This window comes from Nyctibius grandis, chromosome 4 (assembly GCF_013368605.1).
Source record: "Nyctibius grandis isolate bNycGra1 chromosome 4, bNycGra1.pri, whole genome shotgun sequence".
NCBI lineage: Eukaryota > Metazoa > Chordata > Aves > Nyctibiiformes > Nyctibiidae > Nyctibius > Nyctibius grandis.
This window is the reverse complement of record NC_090661.1, coordinates 49,197,649-49,223,869: the sequence shown is the minus strand read 5'-3', so window position 1 is coordinate 49,223,869 and position 26,221 is coordinate 49,197,649. Positions and strand designations below refer to the sequence as shown.

Sequence of the window (26,221 nt, the reverse complement as noted above, 5' to 3'; positions counted from 1 at the left end):
TATCAGTGAATTTCTACATTCACTCATGCATTTTCCAAACCTTGTCCTCAGAGATTACTGACAGAATCCATGACTCAACTGTAATTTGAACCAAAAATCTTTTTTAGTTGCTGAATCTTTGCTACTAGAAGACTGTAGCCTAAAGACTGTAGACTATAAGACTCCAAATTATTTTCTTACAGCTACAGTCTTGTCCATGAATTTATAGAGCCTAGGTTTGCATGGCAAGATCCTAAAACCCTCCCACAAATTCTTTTGGAATGACTGCACTGTTTTTCTGTGGTTCATTCCGAGACACGCAGAGATTGTGAAGATAACAGAAATCTCATCTTTTACAAGAGCCATCCACTGCATTTTCGGTTGGTTTTGTTTGTTTGGTTTTTTTTGTATGAGGATCATATAAGTAATAATAAAAGCTCTGGGGACCCCAACAAAAGAAGGACATGGACCTGTTGGAGCAAGTCCAGAGGAGGGCCACGAAGATGATCAGAGGGCTGGAGCACCTCTCCTGTGAAGAAAGGCTGGGAGAGTGGGGGTTGTTCAGCCTGGAGGAGAGAAGGCTCCAGAGAGACCTTATAGCAGCCTTCCAGTTCCTGAAGGGGCTCTACAGGAAAGCAGAAGAGGGGCTTTTTACAAGAGCATTTAGTGATAGGATGAAGGGGAATGGTTTTAAACTGAAAGAGGGGAGATTTAGATTAGATATTAGGAAGAAATTCTTTACTGTGAGGGTGGGGAGACACTGGAACAGGTTACCCGGAGAAGCTGTGGATGCCCCCTCCCTGGAAGTGTTTAAGGCCAGGCTGGATGGGGCTTTGGTCTAGTGGAAGGTGTCCCTGCCCATGGCAGTGGGGGTTGGAACCAGATGATCTCTAAGGTCCCTTCCAACCCAAACCATTCTATGATTCTATGATTATTGAATTTTACTATTTTATCATTTTAAGTAATTAGAAACCTTTAGCACTGCACCATAAAATGATAACATTGCATTATCGTATCATATCAGAGACTCTCTATTGCCATATTTTAAACTTCTTGACTAACTAGGACTTCTGTAAACACGGTTGAGTTCAGCTACATGAAGGACAGGGTCTGAATCAGCCTCCCTAGAAGGTGCCCTTGAATCCAACGGGAAATCCAGAAAGGTTATAGAAAAGGGTTGTTGCAGGATGGTCGCTCAGGCTGTGAAATGGGATAAAAGAAGAAACAAAGAGCTCCTGCAGATATGACTAGTTTGTCTTTACTCAGTATTCAGGGGGAAATAGTCTCCACACACAGCCCCTAGCCCTTTCTTGAATCTGAACTCAGCTTCCCTATGGACATGAATTACGCATAATCCTAAACCTCAGCAGAAACGTAAAAACCAGATACTGCTTCCGAAGAGAAGCAAGCTTCCCTGAGGAGAAATACTACACATATCTTTATGTACACATGCAGGGGTGCCCCGACAAAAATGCTCACTATTCAGACACTGCAATTGAGCAAACTGCTCCTCTTTGTCTCCTGTTGCATAACAGGGGAGCACAAGCAGGGCAACCACACACCCGGAGGCACCACTGCAGACTGCAGTACAGCCCAGCCTTTACCTGGGTCTGTCCCAGTGACCTTCTTAGTAATACAAACAAAGCATTGCATAGCTATTCCTATGCTGAGCAGCCACAGAATCCACTCTTTCTCCCTCCATAGAAAATATTTTTTTTAAAAGTGCCTTGACTTTTTAGACTGGTAGGTAATAAGCTAAATGTATTAACATCTCATTCTAGATATTGGTAATAAGTCTTCCAAGAACACAGGCAATAGTAAAAAAAAAAATAAGCTAAATGGGTGTTTCAATCATCACAGTAACCGGATTTGTAAAAACATAAGGAATACGTGGAAGTCTAGGTCCAAGGTCAAAACAGCATGTGGCTAAAAGACCACGTAAATTGAACATCAGCAGCACGTGGCTCTGGTGAGTGAGTTGCAGACTCTACAGCCTTCTGCAGAGCAGCCTGAACCTCCTCAGTTCAGATCAAGAGCAGCCAACAGGGCAACCCTGCTGCTGAGCTCTGATACTCCTCCTTCCTTTCCTGTTTCTTTAGTGTGTTTTTTCCTCCAGCTTCAAATTGTCCGTGTCTTTTGTTGAGAACTACATGGATCTTCAATAGTTCTTCTGATAATTGCCTCCTTTGCTTCTGATTAAAGAGAAAGAAAGAATGGGAATTGTACCCTTGACTGACTTACACTTCAGCTTAATTTCTGTCTTCCTCCTCTTCTCTCCCTCACCTCTTCTTTCACTCGCTAGCTGAAATCACCTCAATAATTTTGTTCACAATTTTTGGCAAAATGCATTGATTGAACAGCTGCAGACAAAATTTAACTTGTGACAGAAGCAGAAGACAGTGAACAGGGACACTGAAAGTAGAGGCTGGGGTGATGTGGTCAGCTCTTTGGGTCACTGGTGTAAAAAAATCCCCCTGGAGTCCTGGAACCAGCAAAGAGAAATGAATGTCCATAATGCTCCTTGAAGCAGTAAATGAAACTGTCACCAGCAGCAGAGAATCACTTGCTCCCAGAAAAAAATAACTGAAAAAACCCACTACATTTAACCTCACAGCCCAAGCATTCCACATTTTTCTGACACTGTATTCTTGGGATGAGGATCAATATTTCTTTGTAGACCTGGCTGCATGAGAAGGTATCGATCCTTCTCAGGTCATTACAAGGATGAATTCCCAGGACTTCATGCAAAGACAGTACCAGGAGCCATAGCACTGTGATGGTCCCTAAATTCAAAGGACCAAATGTCCTGGCTGAAGTTCAAAAATATCTTTCCAGTGTGTTGGGAAAGAACACTAACAATACAGTGCTTTTTCTTTCAGATGGATTATGTCAGGATCTAAAGAGATTTTAAATACTCATCCCATTTCTGCACTACAGCATAGGGAAACTGAAACACCTGGCAATATATAATGTGGCAGTTTCACCATCTAGTATATCAAGGTAAGCCAGTGGCAGAGCTAGGGAAAAAGTTTTGGGGTTCTTATCCTCAGTTCTGCTCAGGGCTACCGCTGAGGAAAAATCTCTTCAGCATTGCCCATTGCCAAGTGGGATTTGGCTTCACTGACATCAATGGCAAAAGTTCTCACCAAGGAATCTACCAGGCGCTCAGGTTTTCACCATTTCTGTAAATCAGCTATCAAGTATTAGTTAGTCCAGTAGGGAAGGCTGCTCATTTTGCCAGTGTAGGTTTTCCTAATGACAGGCCTAGCCTGAGTCTACAGCCTGTTAAGTAGAAACCAATCTGTCCGGATAACAATTACGTGAAACAAAATAAGCTTAGATATACAGTATTGGCATTCATCTGAATAGAATTTGCCACCCTGATCTTCGGTTACAAGACATATCCTTTTTTTTCCTAAGCTAATACACATTGATTCCAGAGGACAGGCACCCTCATCGCCTTACTCTGTTCCAGTACTACGACTGCAAGCCTGGTGTGCTCGTAGTGCCTAGTGTCAAAAAAGCAAGTTACCAGGTAAAGGGGTGCTTGCAGGGCATAGACACATTTCTCCAGATTCTCCATACAAAAAAAAGTTAAAAAAGATAGTAAGAATTCTCTGCTCTGTTTCTCTTCTTCAAGCCTGCATAAGGTGCTGAATACATTTATCAAGGAAAATTAATTTCTTTGCCTTTTCCTTGCTTCTAATGAACTGTCTCTGAATGCATGAGGGCACAGGAAGGAGAGCAGACTCTGTGGTGAGATAATAAAAAGTGAAAAGGCATTCAAAACCACCAGTATCTTGCAAACCTACACTGACGGAAATATGCTGGACTGCAGACAGGGGAGCAAGATCAGAGAAACTTGGAATAGCTTCGGCATTCATTACTTAACTGCAAAGAAAAGATGACATTGGAGGAGCAGGGGGTTCTCCTGCAATCCTACAGACAGGTTATGGAAGCAGATGTCTAGATGCAGGCCACCAGCATTCCTAAACACTGCACTCAGTGGACATCAGTGAATGACAAACTCTTCTGTGAAAGCCCAGGACATATAATTATCAGTAGAATAATCAGAATGTGAAAAAAGCGTAAGATTGGCTACCATTAAACAAGTAAATCAAGAAGAACAAACAAAGGAAAGAGGAAAATGCCAGGTTTTTACCTACTGTTTCCATTTTCACCTCACCAGGTACTAAAAGACCCAAAGTGCTTGCAGATCAGAAAATGTGTCTATATAACTACAAGCTCCAATAGTCTTTGGAGTGCAACTGTCTCACATGATCACCATAACTCAGGGAAGTTACAAAAAATAAAGTACAAGAAAGTCAGAGGTGTTAATCCAATAAACACAGGAACTCTTAAGTGTTCAAGCAGACAGTGAGAATCTTTCCACTGTAGACAGCCAAAGACCTTGGCAGAACCCAGTTGCTATGTCCAGGCAGCATAATAACTGAATCAAAATGAATGAAGCCTTTTTTTCCTCTTCTTTTCTTTGAAAACACTTGTATTTCTTCAACAATTTCAGGACAATTCTTATTTTACTCAAACATGTTCACTTGCCCTGCAGAAGGCAGGCAGATCTCAAACCATCTTGCAACATTTGCTAGCACAAGTACATGCTTAAGAAGCCAGTTTTCCTGCTTGATAAAATGAGCAGTATTGAAAGTTTTCAATGTTAATAAAACACTGTTAGATTTGACTTCTCTAAAGCCATGTTCATGTATGCTCTGTAAGTAAGATAAGGAGAAACACTGTTAATGACCAGTGTGCTCGAAACACAAGTTGTCTACTGTGTGTTCTCTCCTTTAACCACTACATAACTGCCTTCCCAATGCTATTTAGGAAATTTCCATACTCTGCTGCTTTGTTCTCATAGTATGGTTGGAAGCCTTCACCAATGGTGGAGGACATTTGTGCACTGAAACATCCGGTAGCTGAAACAGAAAACCTGCAGAACCAGCTAGATAGGAACACTTCCAGATGTCATCCCTGTAACATCTCTACTGGCTGTGGTCATTAAGCAAACCAGCTGGAGCAGGAGCAGCAGGCTGCTGTAACTGCAGGATCAGGAAAACACTCACTGGGCAGCGCAGCAAATGAGCAAGGAACCAAAGGGTTCACCAAACACGTCTAGTTGGTGTCATCCAGCGTGATGCTAAAGATCAAACTGTTAGAAAAACAAACTTCTCCTCTCCCCTTCCAATCATTTGATCTGCTTGATGTAGATACTCTGAATTTGTTCTAAATTCAAAACCACATTCCAAGGATAGCGTGGAGATGGATTTACTCTACAGTTATTACATGGAGCTTGGCCTGCTGAATAAAGAGGAGAGTCAGCCTGATGGTACTCTTTTCCTGAGCCCTCCAGAAAACAGTTTTCCCTGCTTCTTTACCATGTGATATTCAGAGAATAAGTGAAGGGTCTTTTTTTAGCAACATCTTACGTCTTTCTGATTAATTCACCTTGTCCCTTGAGCTTCTGCAGACACAAGGCCCTCTATATACTGTGAAATATTTTCCACCCTCCTCTTCTCTAACATCAAGAATGCAAAGAGTTGAAAGGTGCAAAACTAAAAGATGACAAAGTAAACCTTAGCACTGGATCAATTTAGTAATGTCCTTTATCAGTCTGCTATTCATGCTTAGCAACTACTATAGCTCACACCAACTTCATTTTCATTTTAATACACCATACAGAAAAGCAGCCTAAATATACATCCCCAGATCTAAACCATATAATCTGTAAACTACAGGAACAGGCAGATCATTTCCATTAGTTTCTTATGTAGCAAAAACCACAATTTACACTCAAAGCATATAATTATATTCAAATTCTAAAAGACAGTGTCGGAAGTACTTTAAATTCATAGTTTGGGGGAAAGTCACTCAGGGGTATAAGCAGTTATGTTTTAATGTGCAAAAACAACATGCACACACACACACACACACACACACACAAAGAGAGCTTAAGAGAAGTAATTTGTGAGAGCCGTGAGGGAGCCGTGGCGAATTGCAGGCCTCTGGCTCCGGCAGTTGCCTGGAATTCAGCACAGCCGGCACTCCGGCCGAAATGCTCTCCTGCTGCTTTAAAAACACCAATGCTGGCATATGGCACTAGAGCCTGTTCTGCCTTTAGACCTATGAGGGAAAATGCTACTGGGATCTATGTCCAGAATTTGAAGGTGCCTTGCTTGTCCTTCAAGCAGAGATCGAAGCAGGCTGCTCTTTTAAGTTGCTCTGACATCTAAAACCCAAGAGGACTATTGGGATTTCATACTTTTCTGTGGCTCCCTGCCAGGGATCTCGAAGCACACAGGTACATGAGGACTGCTCACCTCACCTAGGAGATAAACGGTTTTCTCTTCATTTCACAGGTGAAGGAAACAAGTCAGAGAGAAAGGCAATGTTTCACCAATTCATACAACAAACCGGAGCCACTGGTCAACAGCATGTTGTCTTGTATGCAGAGGTTACACAGAAGACATGAAAACCACCTTTTTCTCTTTAGCACAAGTGGTCTTTCACAGTTTTTAAAGACTAGAACAACAGAAATGCAAAACCAAAAAATGTCTGCCAACTCACACAGGACTGTCATCCTGGGCAACTACACAGACAGCCAGTCTTCTTATGGCACAGCACATGGAAAAGGAGAAAATATGGTCATCCTATGTACTTCCCAGACAAAACTTCTGTTCCTTGCACTTATAAGCTCCAGCTCTTTATTCGGTTACCCTCTGTATGGCAAATCATGGAACTTTCTCACATCCATATGGAGATTATCCTTTTCTTTTCAGTCTTCCCACCTTAGATAACCTAGGTATGTTTTCCTGCTTCTAGTGAGACCTGTGTAAGGAATTTGGAGCTTCCAACAGCACTGTATATAATAACCCAGTGACTATCGTAAAATTGTTCAAGCATGTACTTTCATGCCACGGCAAAAGAAGAGAAAGAAAAAAAACAAACAACAAGGAAAACTGGCCAGCATCTTTAAGAAAAATGTCTTCCATTTTTTTAATGTAGAAATATTAGAAGTACCATTCTCATTCTGCAGCTTTCTGACTGTGTAGCTTGTGTCACATATTCCAATACTCTTTACAACTTCAATGCCTATACAAAGCATACAGCAGGATCCTTCATCTGTCTTTGAAATGCAGTCACCTCTGCAGTAGAATGTGGCAGTTGCTTGACAAGTCAGGGCTATATTATCCAAAAGCAGAAATGATAAATAGAAGAAGCAACCTCTCTCCAGTCTAAATTGCAAAGGAAATATAAGGAGGAAGAAAGCCCTGATCTAATTCTGACTCAGGACTAGCATTCCCACTTTTTTGCAAAATGTGCTATGAGATACTGAGCAAGCACAAAGAAGCTATCAGAAGAGTTTTTTTTAAAACACGTCTTAAAAGACTGCACCTTCGGCAGCACAGGTCTGAGCAATGTTTCAAAGGGCACAGAGACATATATTAAATCAGAATGACAGGGTTCAACAATAACATTAGGTTTCTCATGTGCCAGATCTCATACGATCACTAGGATCTCACTGGATCACATACAAGGCAAACAGACTTAAGCTTCAATTTTACAGTACAGCCCAAGCTATTCCAAGTTGGGAACAATTAATACTGAGCCCTCCATAGAACAGCAGAATGAGAAGTCAAAGCACCTGATCAGAAACTGTTTCATATAAAAGTCTGCAAATATGGCAACCTCGCTTTAAGGAAACAGCCTTTGCATATACCAGAATTTTCATGTGTTCAACTACCTAATGCTGTGCTTTCTCAGAAGAGCTACAGAGACTCAGCACAGGGGGGCAAAACTCAGCTATGATCACTTAAAAAAGACTACAAGGGACTAGCAAGTTTGGATGCTTAGATTTCTGGATAGCCAGCTTGACACAACTTAAACAGACCTCATCTTTCTTTAAAAATATAAGTCATTGTTAATGTCTCTGAGGAAGGGAATGTAAACATTGAGGCATACAGAATCACTGGTCTTTAAAAAAAAAATTAGGCTTCATTGTTGATAGAGACTAGAGGCAAGACACAGAAAGTAGACAGACTTCCAGCTTTTCACCTTTGCAGAACTTAACTGCAACCCTAATTTCGGCTCTGAATGAAGTTAATTTTACTGGATCACTGATTGCTCTGTATAAGATGATTTTTTCCCTTTCGTTGAAGCTACCAACCTTTGCTCAAAGTAATCTCCTGCAGACAGAGGAACAGGGAAGGTCCTGCTTGGTACTGGGGAATGGGCAGTGCCAAGGACTGGGAATTAGTTTTCTATTTTACAGAAAAGGTGGGACTGTAGTAACAAAGACACTTGAGATGAGGAATAGGTCACACTGGAGAAGCAGCAAGGAGCAAGAGATGTGCATAATAAGAGGGTATGCTGTCACAGCTGTGTGTGGCAAGCTTTGACACTGGTTTGCAGAATACCTGCCTATTTCATGGAAACACTCTCTTGTTTTGTCCAAGCATTTGTTCTCATTTGCTAATTTTAAAAAAGATACAAGAGATGAAAAAGCTTCACATTTACAACAGGACTTCTAAGAACTAAGGCCTAAGAGTGACGCCTACAAGATCTGGTGACTGCTCACTGCCAGTCCTCATGACAAGCCTTCACTTTTTGCTGTGACTCCTGCAACAGCCTGAGCAAGCCTAGTCCCCACAAAGTGAAAACCAAAAAAGAAATGCCCCCAGGCCCACCACTGCTCCCACAGCTGCTGCTGCACAGCAGTACTCTGAAGGCTGGGGCAACCTGCACGAGGCATCACACTTGCCTCTGTGCACCCCTGCTTCCCACCCATTAAGCAGGGCCTGAGAAAAAAACAGCTGGAGGAAAAAAAGAGAAACCAAATTAATTAATTCATCACTAAGACAAAACACGCACAAATCTCTTCAGTTTATCTGTCAACTAAAGGCATGCATTATTCATCAGCTGAGGCGATGAAGACTTGGAAAGAGGGGCTGTGAAGCCACTGCTGCAGGCTCTGGTGAAGCAGCTGACCCAGCAGGGTGCTAAATAGCTAAAGGGAAGCACAGGTGGACTTTCAGTAAAAGCAGCCCCAACTTGGTTCCACGGTTGGATTTTTTTCCTCCCTCTCTCCCACAAACCCTTAGTGAAACAAGGAGGAATCACGGCTTTCCCTTCCTATTGTTTGGGGAGAAAGATTCGGCCAGTCTAGGAAGGTCCTCACATGGAAACAAGGTTTCTTCTGACTCGCTGAAGTCCCCTGCCCAGCCAGGCTTGCTCCCCTGCTGACAGGGAGGCAAACCTGTTACAAAGACTTTCTCCTTGAGAAGATGGGCTGTGCCAAGTTTTACATTTGCAGGTTGCAGCTCAACTACTGGAAAGCACCAGCTCGGTGATTTCAGAATTAACTCGCATAACACCAGCACTGTAACGACTGCCAGAACTGGGCCCAGTCCTGTTCAAGCTAAGCCGCAAGAAGCTTTTCCACTGCTTTTAAAGGAGCACTGAACACAGACTCCAAACAAACAACCGCTGCTTGCAAGACATTCATCTTTCCTCTGTTCTAGATACTAATCTGCTTCTTGAAACAGACTGAAATCTACTGGAATGTGTAAGAAAAAAGTAAAATACAGTCAGATACAAAACTGAGCCACGGCGGTCAGCGCTGCGGCACTGGGAGGCAACATGGCAGGGTGACCACGGTCCTGTCCTGATTCCTTCCAAAACCAGTATGAATGCAGCCACCGATTAGGGCAGGAGTCAGAGTGAATTTTTTATTTCCTCCTAGCAAATTAAAAAATCAAAATCCCAGAAAACACAGGGAGTGCACGGCCTCCCTGGGATCTGACTCTTCAACACTGTCACGGATCCAAATTCCAAGGGCCTCTGTCATGTAACAGTGAAAGAAAACACAAAAATAAACCATGCATATGTTTACAAGACCAGCTGTCTTTGTGGTCTCTTTTTCCCCTCTCTTTCTGCGCTCCCCCCACCTCTTATTCATGGCCAAAGGGGGTTTCCATGCCAGCTTTGCTACATGGTGTGATTAGGAAAGGAAAAAAAAAAAAAATCTCACGCTGGCTTATGCACCAGCCTGAGCTTCCCAAGCTCTCCATTTCCCTTGATTCCTTACTGCAATGAGGACACAGAAAAAATGCCTGTCTCTCACTGAAGCTGATAACAGCTTTTGCTCAGGGCTCTTAAGTGAGGCTTTCAGGGCAGATGGAAAAGTCATCAAGGAGAAAACAACTATCATTTCTTGACTAGGGACAGAATGTGGACTCTCTAGCAGACGACTGCCTGCCTTTTACATCATGGGTAACCACTATTAATTTTGCGACATCCTTGTTTCCTTTCCTGACACGTGACCTATGCGCCACACTTTGCTATCCCCTTCCATCATAGGAGCACTCAGCTAGAAAAGCATGTCTGCGTGGGGCCAAAAGAACTGGTGTCAGAAATGAGGGGAGGACCGGTTGGAAAGAGAGGGGAAAGGAGGGGAGAGCTCTGGGACAGCTGGTTGAAATGCCGCATGACATGGCTGCAGTAGGCGCTAGGAGGATGTACTAGCAGGGCTGTGTCAAGGTTACAGGGATATTGAAACCTGGAGTGTCACGGCTAAGCACTCAGATGACCAGCAGAGCAGTCTGAAGAGTTCAAATAGCACAGCGAGGGATGAACCTCCAACTAAGGCTATAGGTACACCAGCAGAGTTGTAGAAGGAGCTTAGTAATGCAGGTCTGAGTGGAGGCACGTTGGAGGGGGAACAGGCTCAGGAACAAAGCCAGGAGGCAGATGCTGTGGGTCACACCTGAGCACCAGCAGAGCAGGGCTGCGCTAGCAGGAGATGCTTTGGCAGAGCTGCTGGAGGGCGTGCAAAGAGGGTGGCTGAGAGCACTGCAGGGCAGGTTGCGGGTGCTCTGGCAGTGCGGGAGGAGGGAGCCCAGGATGCTACAGAACAGCACCATGCTGCAGAGGCGAGGACTCAGGACAAAACAGTGCTGGGCAAAACAAGTAGAGCTGGATGTGCACGGCCAGTTCTGCAGACCCGAGTGGCAGCACCCGGACAGCCTATCAATCTCCCACTTCTACCCCAAAGCTCGCATCCACCCCAAAAAGCAAGAGAAACACGTTCAGGCCCCACAAGGGAAGGGAACCAGTGCCATGCCAGATATTAAGACCATCTGTTAAGCACCACCCATATGAAAATCAGTTATGGGTTATTGATCATTAGCAGCAGGAGCCCTGTTATTTGCAGCAATACTCACGGACCATGTGAGATAGTCCCTATTGTGCTAAAGTGGGGGATATGAGGGATCAGCCAGTCCCTGTCCCAAAGGGTTTCCAACAGCAATAGCCAAAGGAAAAGCAAGCTGGGAGGGAGGAAAACAGAGCTGGGTACAATGGCAGAGATTTTAGTCACCTTTCCAATATATCACTACCTTTGCCTAAAAGGTGGCAGAGTACAGCTGCTGTGGGGATTCACACCTTGGCCAGACCTGACCCTGACCTGCAGCTGTGCAGGGAAAGGGTGAGGCCCTGGTTTGCCTGGCTCTCCTGGCTGATGTGGCTGAAGGCAGAAGCCAAGGGACACAGGGAGACGTGAAAGTGGAGATGAGGGTGAGCCCCCATGTCAGCTAGGCCTGGGCCAACTCCCCTCGGGGTGGGCAGACTCAGGAGAGTCTGTCAGGGGCAGTGCTGTTCCAGCTGCTGAGCATTGCTCAGCATTGCAGGGGCAGGATGCTGGCGGGTTCCCCCCTCTCCCTTGGCGTCCCTCAGACCCCCTCTTCCCCTTCTCCCTTGCTGCTGGAGTGGAAACCCACTCCCTATTATTTCCTGCCCCTGGGTTTCCCGGGAAGCCACTGCCAGGCACCAAGCAGGCAGCCGGGAGCAGGGGTAAGGAGACCTCCCTGTTTCCTTTGTACGCCCCGAGCCACCCGACAACTTCACTAAGGAAGGCTGCGAGCGAGGGAGCAAGCGGGCAGGGCCGGGGAGAAGCCGCGTCGGGCGCCTCCCCCGAGCCCCCAGCGGCCCTCCCGCAGCGGAGCGCCCGGCAAGACCCGGGGCGCCGACAGGGAAGGACCTGCTGCAAGGACCATGTCAGCCGCTACGACTAGGCGCGGGCCGGCAGTCAGGGAGTTAGTGATCTCCTCCTGGAGGACCCCCAGCCCCAGCGGCATGGGAGCGGGTGCCCCTCCGCCTGCCCGAGGTGTTCGGCACTGCCGCCCGGCACGGAGCGGCCCGAGCCCGCCTCGGCCCCGCCAGCCGCCACCCTCGGTCCTGCTGCACCATGTCGGCCGGGGAAGTTGGCTCTGGAAGCGGCTCGTCCTCAGCCCTGGGCTCCGCTCGGGGAGGAAAGCAGGGTTAATGGGGAGGGGAGCTAACGGCGGAAACATGAGGGGCTGGGAGGACCCCCCTCCCCCGGAGTCACAGCCATCGTCCCTGTTCCCTCTCTGCTGCTCCAGTTGCTCTGCAAAAAGGTTAGAAAGAAACAAGAGTTGGAACCCACCGTGTCCTCCTCGGAGGGAGACAGGGGAGCGGTAGATAGAGATAGGCACAGAGTGGTGCTTGCTGCCATGGAAGTGATGCTCATACTGAGCCTGAGATACAGACGAGGAAGAGGAGGCAGAAGAAGCCAGGTTAGAGGAACTCCACACAGAGCTGACGATACATCCCCAAAAGAGGGAGCACATCCACAGGGTCCAGGCGGGGCGGCGTCCCGGGCAAATGCTGGGGTCTATTCTCAGGTGCATGGTCAAGGCACGGGGCACCTACAGACGGGCAGTCTGAATTCCAGCCAGGGAGAGAGGATAAGGTTCATGATGCCAGGGGACCCATGCTAGCAGAAAGAAGAGTCGCTTCCGAGGCTCTAGGGTGTGCGTGTGTGTTCAAGAGGCAAAGAGGCAGTATGTATCTGTGCAAGAGAGCGTGTGCTAGGAGGGAAGGGGAGGGAAGGGGGAAGGTTAGTAACCACACACAGAAGAATAAGACGCGCAGTTTCCCAGGGCTGGATCTACTGTGCCAGGAGCCCCGCGGCCGTACCGAGCCTCCAGGAGAGCGCAGGAAAGCCGCACATGTCAGCGCGAGAGTCCTGGAGCTTGCACTTGTCAGGTTCCTCCAGGATCACGCACTCCTTGAGGACTTTTCCCTGCCTGCGATCCCTGTCTCTCACTAAGCTGAGAGGGACTACTGAAAACGAAAAAGAAGAAAAAAGCCAGAGACCCCAGGTAAATTTTTGATTATTTTTTTTTTTTATCCCAATTCCAGGGTGTTTCTGTTGCTCCTCCACTAGCCAAGTGTTGCAATGCAGAACTGCTAGGCACACGCACACGCGCACACACACACACAGAGATCTGGATTGTTATCCTCCTTCCACCGGATCCAGGCGACCGAGGGCTCAAGCCGATTAACCCTGCGCAGCCGGGCAGGGCAACGCCAAGTCTTCCCAGGCAGGCAGGCAAGCAAGCGCGGAGGAGAGGCCAGAGGGCCAGGCGGCGCGAGTCCGGCGGAGCGGCGCGGCGGGGCGCGGAGCGGAGCCGGGGGCGGGCTGCTGACGGCGGGCTGCTGGCGGCCGGCGCGCCAAGTGTGGGCAACTCAGCGGCGCAGGTGAAGCGCAGCCGGGGCGGCTGGGGAAGCGGCTCCACGAATGGGCGAGCCCTATGCAAATATCCCGGCCCGGGCAAGCCAATGAGGGCGGCGGCAGCTCTCCGCAGAGGGACTGGCTGGCTCCGGGGGGGAGGCGGGGCCGGAGGGCGGCACCGCCCCCACCATTCTTGCGCCGGTACCTCACACACGCGCTCACCGCCCCCAGCCCCGCCGGCGGGGGGTCCCGGTCCCGGTCCCAGTCCCGGTCCCGGTGCGGCCCCCCGGGGCGAGGAGGGGCTGGGCCGGTGGGTGGGCGCTGTCAGCAGCGGGAAACACCCCAGACCCCCAAAACTGTTCCCAGCACTACCCTGGCGGAGGGGAGCGCCCCGCCCCGGGGAACCGATACCCGGCATCCACCCCCGCCCATCCGCGCCCACGGGCGCGGGCCAGGCCGCGGCGGCTGCCCGCCCCGAGCAGCACCCGGGGAAGCGTGCCCACCCCACCCGTGCGGGGACGGGACGTGGTCCCGCTCTACCGTGCAGGGGCGGCCGCCCGCGGGCGCGGAGCTGGAGGAGCCGCGGAGGCAGGAGCCCGGCGAGACGTGTGCGGCGGGGAGTGGGAGCGGGGGGGGCGCAGCCCGTACTCGGCCCTCTGGGATGCCACATGGACGCGCTTAGTTAACTTTGTCCCCCCGCGCCGCCCCGTCCTACGGCCGCAGCTGCACGGGAGCGAAGTGAGAACCAGGAACGGCCAAGCTCATGAGTGGCTGCTTTTATAGATATTTTTTTTCTAATGCTCTTGCAACAATAGGCTGAGTCCAAACAGGTATATTTGCACTTAATCCTCGGAGAGTGAGGACTGCAGCCAGAGTTTGCAGCCCATAAATTAATAAATAAATGCAGTAACATCATCTAGTAATTTATAGCCTATCAATTCGCACAGCAAAAATCCCCAGCCACACTGGGGAATCCAGGCACCAACAGTGAAGTGACTTATGCAAGATTGCTCAGGGAGTCCATAACGAGCTTTGGAAAAGGAGCCAGCCAGCCCCAGGACTCGCTGTGCACGGCACTGCCTCCCTCTCCTTCATTTATTCATTCAAACCAGAATAAATTGTTTATGACTGTAAGCTTCCTTGTTTTCTCCTCTAGATCCATGTTTGTACGTGTGCACACATGCGCCTCAGCAACCTGCTTGACTCATTTCATAAGTATTTCCCTAACAGAGATGCAATGTTTTCAGTCATTGATCTCAATTTGGTACAACACGTGAGTAACTTGCAATGATCAGCCCGAGTTGCACACCTAGTACTTCTAGCTGAGCCCAATATGCTTGTAATTTATTTTCTAGTAACTTAAGTTTAAGTGATCTAAATCAGGGGCTAGAGCAGTCAGAAATACTTCAGTGTTTTGCTGAATCAATGATTGCAGCGGTAAAGCTGAAAAGCAAGAATATTACTTTCAAATCTATCCAACACCTGCCACCTAAGAATCTCAGAATGCTTTAAAATCTTTTGTTAATGAAGCCATTCAACAGCTTTAGGCATTACTTCACCATTCTGCAGATAGAAAACAGAGGCTCAGAGGTCTTGAGCCAGTGAGTGACTGACAGACATGGAAACTGAACAGAACAGACACCGAGATTCTCCATCCTAACCAGTACATGCTGTTAGTATAAACGTTTGACGGATTTGGTGGCCATTTGTTAGCCTTAAAGTGTGAACAGCAGCCTTCCTCACAACAGGGCACACAGCTGGAGACGGGATGAGTAACCTGTGGTGCAGGTGCTTGCTGTCTGGCAGATTTGCAGTGCCACGCACAGGGCACAGAGCAATTTTACCTATGCAAGACACAGATTATCTGGCCCTGAGTTTTGTTGGGGAAACTGGAGTTCCTGGGGGATACCCAGAAGAATCCTGTCTTTGAGAGGAAGCCACCCCTGCTCCTAACTGTACTTGGGGGAAGAGGGGGAATATAACCTGGCATATCACCCCGGAAAGGCTGCCGACCCATGAGGATGCTGCTGGCATCCACCTTGAATCCCTCTCCACAGAAGTCCTGACTTTCACCCAGTCCACAGACAAAGTACTCTGAAATATTTATTGTGTAGTTAAACTGTAGGGGGCCCGATTTAGGGGAAAGGGGTAAGGATGTGTACTAAATACACATCACTGACTAGCTTATTTGTAAAATACAGGAAATCTGTCCTAAATAAATTTCAGACCCAGTTAGTTACCAGCAATGCAACAAAGATCCGCCTCCCATCATTTTACTTTCTTTTTCCCTGGCTACAGCATTACAAAAAAAGGACAGAACGTATCACATGTTACAGGATCAATCACTTAAAAAGGGACTCCAGATCTAAACATTGAGGCCTCAATGCTGCTTCTCCAGAAGGCCGTGGTGGAAATCTCATTCATTTGTACAGAAAATGGATGTGTTTTAGGGAAGCACAGTTCTAGAGGAAAGAGCAAGGGAACTGCTTGGATACACTCCTGGCCACTTTCCTGCAACTATCTGCCCTGTGGCTGAGAGAGAAAAAACAGAAGAGGAACTTTGTTGACTAAATTATGGTAGCATCATTGGGCTCTTAATTCCCCTTTAACAGTCTGACAGACCACATCCTCTCTGTACTTGAGCCTCTGTTCATGCTGGTCACTGCTGCGGGAGGCAGAGCCCTCAATGGACAATAAATTACCAAGCTCCAAAACAAATCACGATCCTTTCCTAAATCTGTCACCAGCCCTTCCCCACATACAGAGGTACCAGCTTAGGTGCAGGGGACGTACAAAGGAGATGAGCATCACTTCAACCTGCCCTGTCCAGAGACAGAAAATGCCTGGTAGTCCCTCAACAGGACAAACAGAGAGCTGCTGTGTGTTGTCCCTGTGCTGGGGAGTTGTCCTGTCTAAGTTCTGCCTACCAGCCTTCCTTCACTGCAAACTGTTGGGTAAGCCACCTTAGGCAAAAAGGAGAAAGGCCAAGAAAGCCAAACTGTAGAAGTACAATATAAAAATAAAAATAAATTTTAAAAAAAGGAAAAACAGGGAAGCTGGCTATAAATCCATCAGAGGGTTCTGGTGACACCGTAAAGTACTGGAACTTCACTCTGCCTTGATTTGTTAGGTGTCGGTGGATGTATTTACTGCCCTGTAATTCACAGGTGACTCATTTACTTAGCAGCACCACTGCAGGAAGAGGGCAGATTTCAATTGCAGTTTCCCCTCTTGGGTGGCAAGGGGAAGTTTATAGTCAGGAGTGAAGTTTCAACAACATTATTCCCACCAGATTTACTTCAAAAGAGGCACTGTTGTTTTCCTATTAGTTTAGTTCATCTGGGTAAACTTACAGTTTTTCTAAATGCCCTTGCATCTTCAGAACTGAGTTGGGTGCCTTAAAGGATAATGGTTCCCATAGTAAGTTGCTCCCTACAGACATGAGAAAAAGTAGTCTTATTTCTTACATAGCTGTTTCTCTTACTAAAAGAACAGAGGGCCACCATATTCTGCAGAAATGAGAAATAATAAAGCAATTGTTTCTCGGTTCTAGAATCCCAGAAAAAGAGCCAGTTGGCTTCAAGCCCAGGAAAAGTTTGTACTCTACCTTATTTGTGCAGCAAGTACAACTCTTTCTATATTTCCTATTAAATCTTAGCTGTTAATTACTTCGCTGCACTCAGAACTGAAAAAGTCATCTCTCCTCTAAAATCACAGATCTCTAAAACTGGATCCAAAGGGGAATCTCCATTAGCTTTTAGCAATACAGGGTGACTGCCAGAGAGATGACAGCTCTGTCTCCACCCTGTAGAGGCTAACGAGCTACAGCATTAGCCAGTGCATTGCCATATAATAAGGTTAAGACAATAAGGTCAACTAGAACAGCCCATCACCCAAAAGCTTTTCCCAGATTGAACTGTTTCTCTCCAGGTTGAAAACAGTCTATTCTTTTTTTTTTTTTTTTTAAATGCACTTTTCCAAGAACAAGAAGGAGGTCAAGAACAGGTTCTGCTTATGATCTTAAATAAAATAGAGTCTTAAATAAAATAAAATAAACCAGAGGGGACTGCATGATGTAGAGAGCTTGGGACTGTCATATAGACACCTTTGTCTTTAGCAAGCTACTTCAAATACTGCTGAGGACAGCAGTGCCAAAAAGCTGGTAAGTTCCTCAGCACTGCTGGCAGAATTAACTGCTCTTAGACTAGTCCCTGGTGCCCCCCTGTCCTTGTCATCGCTGTCTCTCTGCAGGCAGCCTTGAGAGGCAGGTAAGACCCAGCGGCGCCAAAGAATTATTTGTGTCTGCTCATCCAGAGGAAAAGGGAAGTGTTGCTCTGGGACAGGGCTGAAGACCATGCACACAGCTGCTGTTATGCAGTACTTTTTCTGCATATAACCAACTCGCTGCAGTCTCTGTACCTTTGAAAAAAGAGCAATCTGTTCTCAGGGCTTCTGTGCTTTCTTTTAGCATCCAGTAAGTCCAGTTACCTACAAAAGTGGAGGCATATGCCTCACGCATCACCAGTGACACAGCATAGCTCTAATTCTCTTTTCAGCTCAGCTCCAAGGGACCACAGTTTGCCACAAGTAAGTACTACAGAAGCTTTGGAGCCTAGTTTTGTTCTCATTTATGTCAGGGTGAGTAAATTCAACAGAGCCAGTGGACTGACATCAAGTGAAGGGAGATCTGACCCTTGATGTTCATTTGTGAGAAGATAAATGCAAGCTGATTACAACCAGTTAGGCTGGGCTAGAAGTAAGTTAGCCAAAAGCAACAGTAACCACTGGGAGCTTTGACAGAAAATGAGGGACACATTCAGTTCTGTCAAGCATCCAATTTAAGGGCCAGAACTCTTGCAAAGTTCAGACTTTTATTTTCTGAAATTTCATACCTACAGTCCTAATGTTACTGGAAACAAGCAAGAACAAGTGTGGGGGGACACACAAATACAGCAATATATCTCATTTTTATAAGCATTAATAAATTATAATTGGGAAGAAGGCAATGTCAGAATTTGCTAATGCAAACTGACAACATGTTAGAATTGGCCCTGTTTACTAGGTAAAGGATAATCCAGTGTACTCAGCACTATGTAAACCAACAGAAGCATTGAGTCCCTTCCCTGGAGAGCTTACAGACTTGCTGGAAAGGCATGAGCCAACATACGTTGGTCCAGCTTTATGAGCAAACAGTACCTTTTTTGGCTTAAGTCTGCTAGTCTGTGAACCTAAGAGAATGGAAAGGCTTAGATACTGCCAATAGTGGCTTCACACAGGAGCGACTAGTGCAACTGCTTTCAGCCCTAAGCTTGTAAGTCCCCTTTCAATCTTCGCTGAATGTGCCGCAGAGATATCCCTGGCTACCCGCACAGGACACCAGCAAGCATCCTCTCTCCTAAAGCTGCCCCAGAAATTAGAACAAGATCCTTCTCACACTTTGCACCCTCTACCAGATCACTAATTATGAATGTGCTTTGTGTTAAATGAAGGATACCTAGGTTTGGTTTACTTCAACCGTCATGAGGAGCTCCTGTTATTGAAGTATCCACCATCTCTGCTTTTGTCTCACAAACACTTTAATCCCTGCCCCTGGGGTACTTTATCAAAGTGGGCTGAGCAGGCTCTAGTCTGCAGATGAGCAGTGTGCTGACAGGCAGACTCTCATCGCACAAGAGAAAACTGATTCTGTGCGACTGCAGAGCTCTTTCCTCCAGGAAGGCTGGAACTGCATTTATCCCTTTTACTCTCAGTAGAAGCCGGGCTCAATGGCAGCTGCTCAAATTTTGTCAAGCAGAGAAACAGAACCTGCCTCTACTTCTTGTATCATTTCAGTCAATGTGACTTTTTATCAAAGGTTTGTTCAGACTCAGAAAGATTACAGAAACCAGAAGACTGGCCCAGTTCGAAGAAATTAGGGTTGCCCACTGCTCGACCTTAGATAGTTATTGAATCACCAATGAAGGAAAGGGGCTCGATGGTTTAATCTTCTGACATTTCTGTCACAGAATTCACACTTCACTACCTCTACTACCTGGGTTTCACTAAGGATACCAGAATAAAATGGTAGTGACCTGTAGCATATGCTGAGAACTGATTTCCATCATTCAAAACAGTCCCCTCTTATAGGTAGATGACTTTCTAACCAACTCTGCGATTAGCCTGATTTTATGTTGAGGCAAACTAATCTATAGCATAACTCCTAGCAACTGATACTGTGGATGCAAGTAGCTACTATGTTTATGGAAACAAAAACATATGTGTACCTTGCTCTCCCTATGGTTGGAATCAGTGTTGCAAATCCAAGGTGAAGGTGAACAGCCTGTTCCCTGCCTAGGTGTAAGCCTTCCCTGGAATAACATGCTGCTGCAATCCCTTGCCTTTAGTGACCCTCACAGCAGCAAAAGGTTAGACCCACTAGCAGATCACAGAGGAGGATGTGTGACCTAGTGTCATCTCAGCTGTATCTATTCTGTAGATCTAGATTTAGATCTCCGAGGTCTGCCAGTCCAGCACCCTACACACTACTGCTAAATACTGTCACTGCAGAACTAACATTTATGTCATGAAGTCTTAGTGTGGAAGAAAAGAGCTGGGAAATTATTTTTTAAGAGCTCTGAGTTCTAAAACTTAAATAGTACCTAAAATGCTGAAGTAGAAAGAGACAGGGAATAGATGGAGTTAAAATATCTGCTATGATAAATAGGGAACTATTTTAATTTTTACCCATGAGAACAGAAAGGAGACTTTTATTTTCCTTTCACACTCAAAGAAATTTTGTCTGACATAGAAATGAAAAGCTGGAAAAACTGTTGCTTTTGCTCCTTTAAACTGGCTTCTGTGCTAATGAAAAGCGAGCTCTCTAATAGACACTACGCACAGGCTCCCCTCTGCTTCTCTTCTCTCTTCCACCTATCATGTTGCCTGGCTTTTGCCTGTAATCACCCGTTCATCTCGCAGCAATAACTGCCAGGTGGCTGGTGTTTGCTGTAGTCTCCTTACCACCGAAAAAGAATTAAAAGAAAAGCAAAGAAAAATGTAGAGGGAAAACCTTTCAATGACACAAGCATCTCACCGCCAGCCAGACAAAGAGTGAAACGTCTCCTGCGGCCCAGCCTGCTTGTGTGGGAACTGCTAGTAGGTGTAATTTCCTAAGACATATACCTTGTCAGTGTGCAGAAGATGAAGAGAAAAAGAAGGTCAGAGCAGCCCAAGCTAAAAAGTTGGCAGGACAAAAGAAGACACTGTGGGGAACAATTCTTCTGCTTTTAACCCTGAAAAAGCCCAGCTGCATGGTCTGTGGCAAAAAAACTTACTGGCTAAGGCATAACGAACAATAAGACAATTAGATGGCCTTCTCCTCACCCAAAGGGAACAGCCATTTTTACATGTGGTGCCTGTGCTACAAAACCTGCACAGGGTGGTACACAGTATACAGTCCAGTTGCTCTCAACCACAATAGAAATAATTTTTTTTCCCTCCGGTAACTAGGCTCATAATAGACAAGACAGGAACTTCAAGAGGCTATCTAGGCCATCTCTCTGCGCCAAGGCAGAATAAACTTCAACTACAACATTCTTGGTGATGTCTAACTTGCAATGATGAAGAGTCAATGCCTCTGGAAGCAATATATACCAGTGCTCAACTTTATCAACAGAACTAATTTTTTTTCCTTTTCACAAATCTGCTGTAGATAATGAAGTGGCTTGTGACACATATCAATTACAAATGCATTAATCAGAATATAATTAATATTAGCTTTCCTTGTGCCAGATACAAATGTACTAAAATATTGTAACTAACAGCAGTATATAATATATTGCAACACTGTGATGGTATATATAAGCATTTCACTAAGTACGTGAGCAACATGACCACCAAACAGGCAAACAAGATGTGGTTAGTTGCTCATAGGAGGCATGCAAGTAACAGAAAGTTGCAACAAAGGATAAGATAAGCATAAGGGATGCAAATAGGCAGGGCATCCTGCTGAATACACAAGAAGCATGTCTGGGAAAAAAGAACAACAGAAGCAGCACTGTTGGCAGTTGAAGATCCCACTTCTAGGAAAGTGAAAGTAACATTAAAACATAAGGTATGAAAAAGGAAATTGGATATGGAAGATGACAAGCCAGCATCACTTCCAACTTCACTCATCCTTCTCTTCTTCTCACCTCTTCTCCTTCTGCGGCTATGACCATCAAGGACAGTAGCTGTCAGTGCTAACTATAGAGAATCAGCTCTACGGTACTATATAGTCACAGTTAATTTAGGGCATAAACATTAAAGACTAATAGTTTTGTGTACAAAGTAATAATTAATGATAATGACTGAGAACCATTAGCATAAAGTGTGTTGCTAATTAATGAGTTCAGTAAAGTTTCATTTTAAAGTTTAAAACTGGTCTATCAGTCTTCTAAACATTCTCTTCCTAGCAATCTGTAATTCCCTAACATACATATTCATACACACACACACATTTTCAGTTACAATACTGCAGTCCGTTATTTCTTGCCCTATCACAGAAGAAACATTATTTCCTTCCTCTGTACAGAGATCTTTTGCACATTTGAAGACTTCTGCTATGTCCCTCCTCCCTAGACAAGGACATTTGCTTCATTGGTCCTTAGAGATCCATGGGTTTTAGACTGTGCTCATTATTGCTGGTTTCCTAGAGACTTTTTCCAAATATCTACATTTTTCCTGAAGTGCAATGCCCCAGACTGGAGGCAGTCCTTCAGATGAAGTCTCATGAGCTCTGCATACAGAAGAACAATTATTTCACGTATCTCATTGATGATGCTCCTGTTTACATTCCTTGTAAGACGTTTGTCACTCTTGCATAGAAGGAAGGCTCATATTAGCATCCTGCTAGGTACTTCCACTTTTATATTCTATAACATGTAGAATACGGCTAAGCCCTGGTCCACTGGTTCCTAGGCCTTTTTCATTGAGATTTTTAAAAGGTTTTGCTACTTTCAGAAAATGGAGCTTAGGTCACCATAGCGTTAACGCTGGGATGGGCAGTAGTACAGCATCAACTACCTGTTCCCTGCCAATGTATTTAATACTACTGAGGACAGTCCCTGGCTTCAAGGCATGCAACACACCCACACAAACAAATCAAACAGATGGAAGCAAAATACACTCCAGGTCCATTTGCAGCAACTGATCAGAGGACTTACTTGGACACTTGGTCTCCAGCAGAGAAGCTCAACAAAAGCACAATAGTGAGAAAAAATGTAAGGAGCATAAACTGCTTTAAAAACATCTCTCTCCTCGTGAAGCACCTCACTCTCCTATCATTCCCCAGGGTCTCAAACTCCACGCAACCCGCACAAGCTCCTCCAGCACTGCAGGTCTCCTGAGACACCAGCAGTTTCCTTGTCTTGTCAAATCCTCCATCCTGCCTGTGACTCGAAGAGTGTTTGTAGTAGTCACATGGATGCAAATAGCCTGCTTCCTCAAACTGAACACTTCCCTTTACCCAGCACCCTCCTCTCTGAGCAAAATGGAAGGGAATTGTTATAGGGCTAAACTCAGCAGCAATAAAACCCCACTGGAGCTGCAAACACTAACACCAGAGGAAGTGCAGACATCAGGAGCACGTGGGCTTTAAGCAACAGGCAGCCGTGAAAATCAGGAAGTAGAAACAAAGAAGGGGAAGGAGCAACACACTCCCTCACAGATAAGGCGTAAACTGCTCCCAACAAGGGTGTGCTATTTATTGGACAGGATAAACAAAAAACTCCATCTACTCATTGTAAAGTGCCAAGGGAAAAGCTAATGATAGGGTTGCAGGGGTTAGTCAGATGCACACAAACACATGTGGATGCACATGTGCACACACGTTTCTGCTTCTCTTTCTGCTCTGTAGCCTCTCATCTCTGCTTCAGACTATCAGCCAGGGACAACCACAGAAGAAACCAGAAAAGGGGAAAATAGGGAAATGCCTATGTAACCCACGGAGGGATCTCACTTGAAGAATCACACTTTTTTTTTTTTCTTCCTTCTGAACTTTTGGTTGGTCATATAAAAGCCATCTGCACCCTGGACCAATTCATCCCTTAAGGCACCCCTTAAGTTGTAATTAGGTCTGCACAGTTTTAACTAGGTGCCAAGTTTCACCCTCCTCCCCTTTTTATCAGTCACCAAAAGTGAGCACTCAGGATGGCAACACACAGTCTGTCATTAACTCCTTCACGGTACTGGCAGAAGTATGGTGGGTACTGTGAGGATGAAAGAAATCTTAGTGGTCTTCAGGATGACTAACTCTGAAACATTTTATTGCTGTCTTCATCTCTGCATTCTGATCTCCTCCTGCACAGAAATCAGAAGGTAGCTATTCTGTGACAGCCCAAGCTACTAAAAATCCCCAAAAGAGACAGAAAGCAGTATGGGATCAACAGAATAAAAAGATATACAGGTGCTCTGTATAACACATTTTCTTGCACTGAGATGCTTCTTACCCACTACCAGCCCCTACACTAGATGTAATCCAGAAATGTAGCAGCAGGCAGATAAAAAGAGGGCATCTGATATTCCTGGCTACCTAAAAACACATTGTTCTACAAGCAGCAGAACTACAGAAATAAATGAGTAGGAAATGAGGCTTCATGTTTCCCCTTTGTCACCCCTCCCCCACATATTCACCATAATAACTTCACCTCATAACCCTCAATCCCCCCCGCATTCTCTCACACCCTCTCCTCTGATGCACTCAGATTTTCGTCATATTCCCTTACCCCCCTGTAACACCTTTTATTTCCTTCCCTCATGTCTTGCTTTGGCTGAGGAAGAGGCAGCCTGTGTTGTGGCAGGTTCAGAGCTGCAAGCCTACCAGCTTGTGGACCAGCCCTTATGCCTCAGCAGGGATGAGGAACAAGTTCTGTAGGAATTCAGTGTCTCTGGGGCTTCAGCTCTCCTGTCAAATGTGGTGGTTGCTGGCCAGGCAACCAAAGGAGTAATGGCCAGACAGAGTGATTGCAGAAGCGTCATTTCTTTGGAAAACCAGACTCAAATAACACTATATTTCCACACTAGTACAGTATGGCCTCAAGTGGTGTGACAGCTGAAGTTGCAGGATGCCAGCTTCTCACTATGAGCTGTACTGCAAGAAATCTTGTAAAAGGAGTACCAGAGCCAAAAACTATGGTATAAGACATAGGTAATTCAGCATCTTAGATCTGTACTACATATATATGATAATGAAGCTTTAGTTAGAGGATGACAGAAATAGCAGCATCAGAAGGAAACCTTCAAAGGTGAATAATTCTGTGCCACTTTGATCAAGCATTACTCTCCACTGGAAATGGGAGATTTCATCTAGCGCTGGCAACAGAACCTAGACCTGCTAGAACACAAAGGCAGGGAGACTGCCTCTCTTCCCCATCCACAAACATCGATTCGGTGTCAGACCCAACCACACAACAGAAATTGCATGGGAAAGGGAAATAAATTATCTAATGCAGTTCGAGGTAGCAGGAAAATATTACACAAAAGTAAATTTCAAAACTAGTATGACAGCATGTTTCCAACTTCTGTTGGGGAAGTAGGTGGCATCTGAGGGGAGCTCCCAAACTATCTGGCTATTTGTGGGTTCTATGAGACTCTGTGACCCATCCCCAGAAACACTGCTGAGCTTTAAAGAACTTACTAACAAAATTTTCATGTAAAGAAATATGTCCCTGAAAAGCTTCTGCTTTCAACAGAGGATGGTCCAATCATTCTGTTTTGCTTTTTCCCAGCAAGCTGTATTGCAACAAATTACTCTCATTATCGGGTTTTCTTAGGTCACTAGTTACAGGTTGAAAATAATACATATCCAGATGTTTATACAGAACTTATTGTAGCTTAGGTTACATAAGTCATGGTAAAAAACTTTATAGGGTTAAAATCAGACTAGACAAAGCACTGAGACTACCCTAGGCAACAATCCCACACCAAGTAGGACAGCTGGCATTTAGCAGGTATTTTTACCTCTATCCATCTTCATTTTTCTCCCTCTCTATCTCCCATTTTTGTAATTGCCCATCCCACCCCGCACAGGAACACACACAGGCTCACCCACTCACTCCCATTTCTTCTTGCAAAGAAGAGCATCCTGTGTGGGATTCAGTCATTTGTTGTCCACAGAACTTCTGGTGTGTTTGTCTCTAAATAGCTGACATCTGGAGGAGCTAGATGCCACTTATACCCTCCTTAGCACGATCAGATGCTGCTAAAGAACATGAACAAAATGCCTCATTTTTAACATATCTTCTCTTTACCCCCTCTACTTCTTTCTAACAGATTTTTTTTGGGGATCACTACATACAGTGATCATCTTTCAAAGCCGTAGTTCTCAGAGACACAAAGAGACCAATGCAGTAGTATACACTGATAGCAATCCATTACTTCTGTTGTCCAAGACTCACTTCTATAACATACACATTGGTTTTCAGGAAGAATGTATCACTCTAGAGCCCTGCTGCAGAGATAGGAACATAGCTTGGGTACCTATGGTGGCATTCAAGTTCATTAATTACTAGACCCTGTCCTTCCTCTTCATCATTCAATGGACACCTTAATTTTTATAGTAACTAAAACAGGGGTTTCACAGACTACAGAATTTTCTAACTATACAAACGTGTTTCACTTAATGATTTTTTCTGCTTCACAAACAAATCAGGAGTCCACAATAACATGATTCTGTAA

The 26,221-nt window shown here is 45.5% G+C and overlaps 1 protein-coding gene across 27 annotated transcripts in view; it reads right to left on the bottom strand.

Annotated features, from left to right (window-relative positions):
• The window catches only part of NRXN3 (neurexin 3), a 1,063,598-nt gene that overhangs the window by 394,111 nt on the left and 643,266 nt on the right, over positions 1 to 26,221 (bottom strand). For 6 of the 27 annotated variants that reach the window (XM_068400294.1, XM_068400295.1, XM_068400290.1 and 3 more), the window contains exon 1: positions 12,458 to 12,701. The exons of the other annotated variants lie outside the window; for them this stretch is intronic. In XM_068400294.1, coding sequence (XP_068256395.1) covers positions 12,458 to 12,701 — 244 coding nt within the window. Of the gene's footprint in view, positions 1 to 12,457; positions 12,702 to 26,221 lie in introns of those variants that run through there. 27 annotated transcript variants of the gene reach the window in all.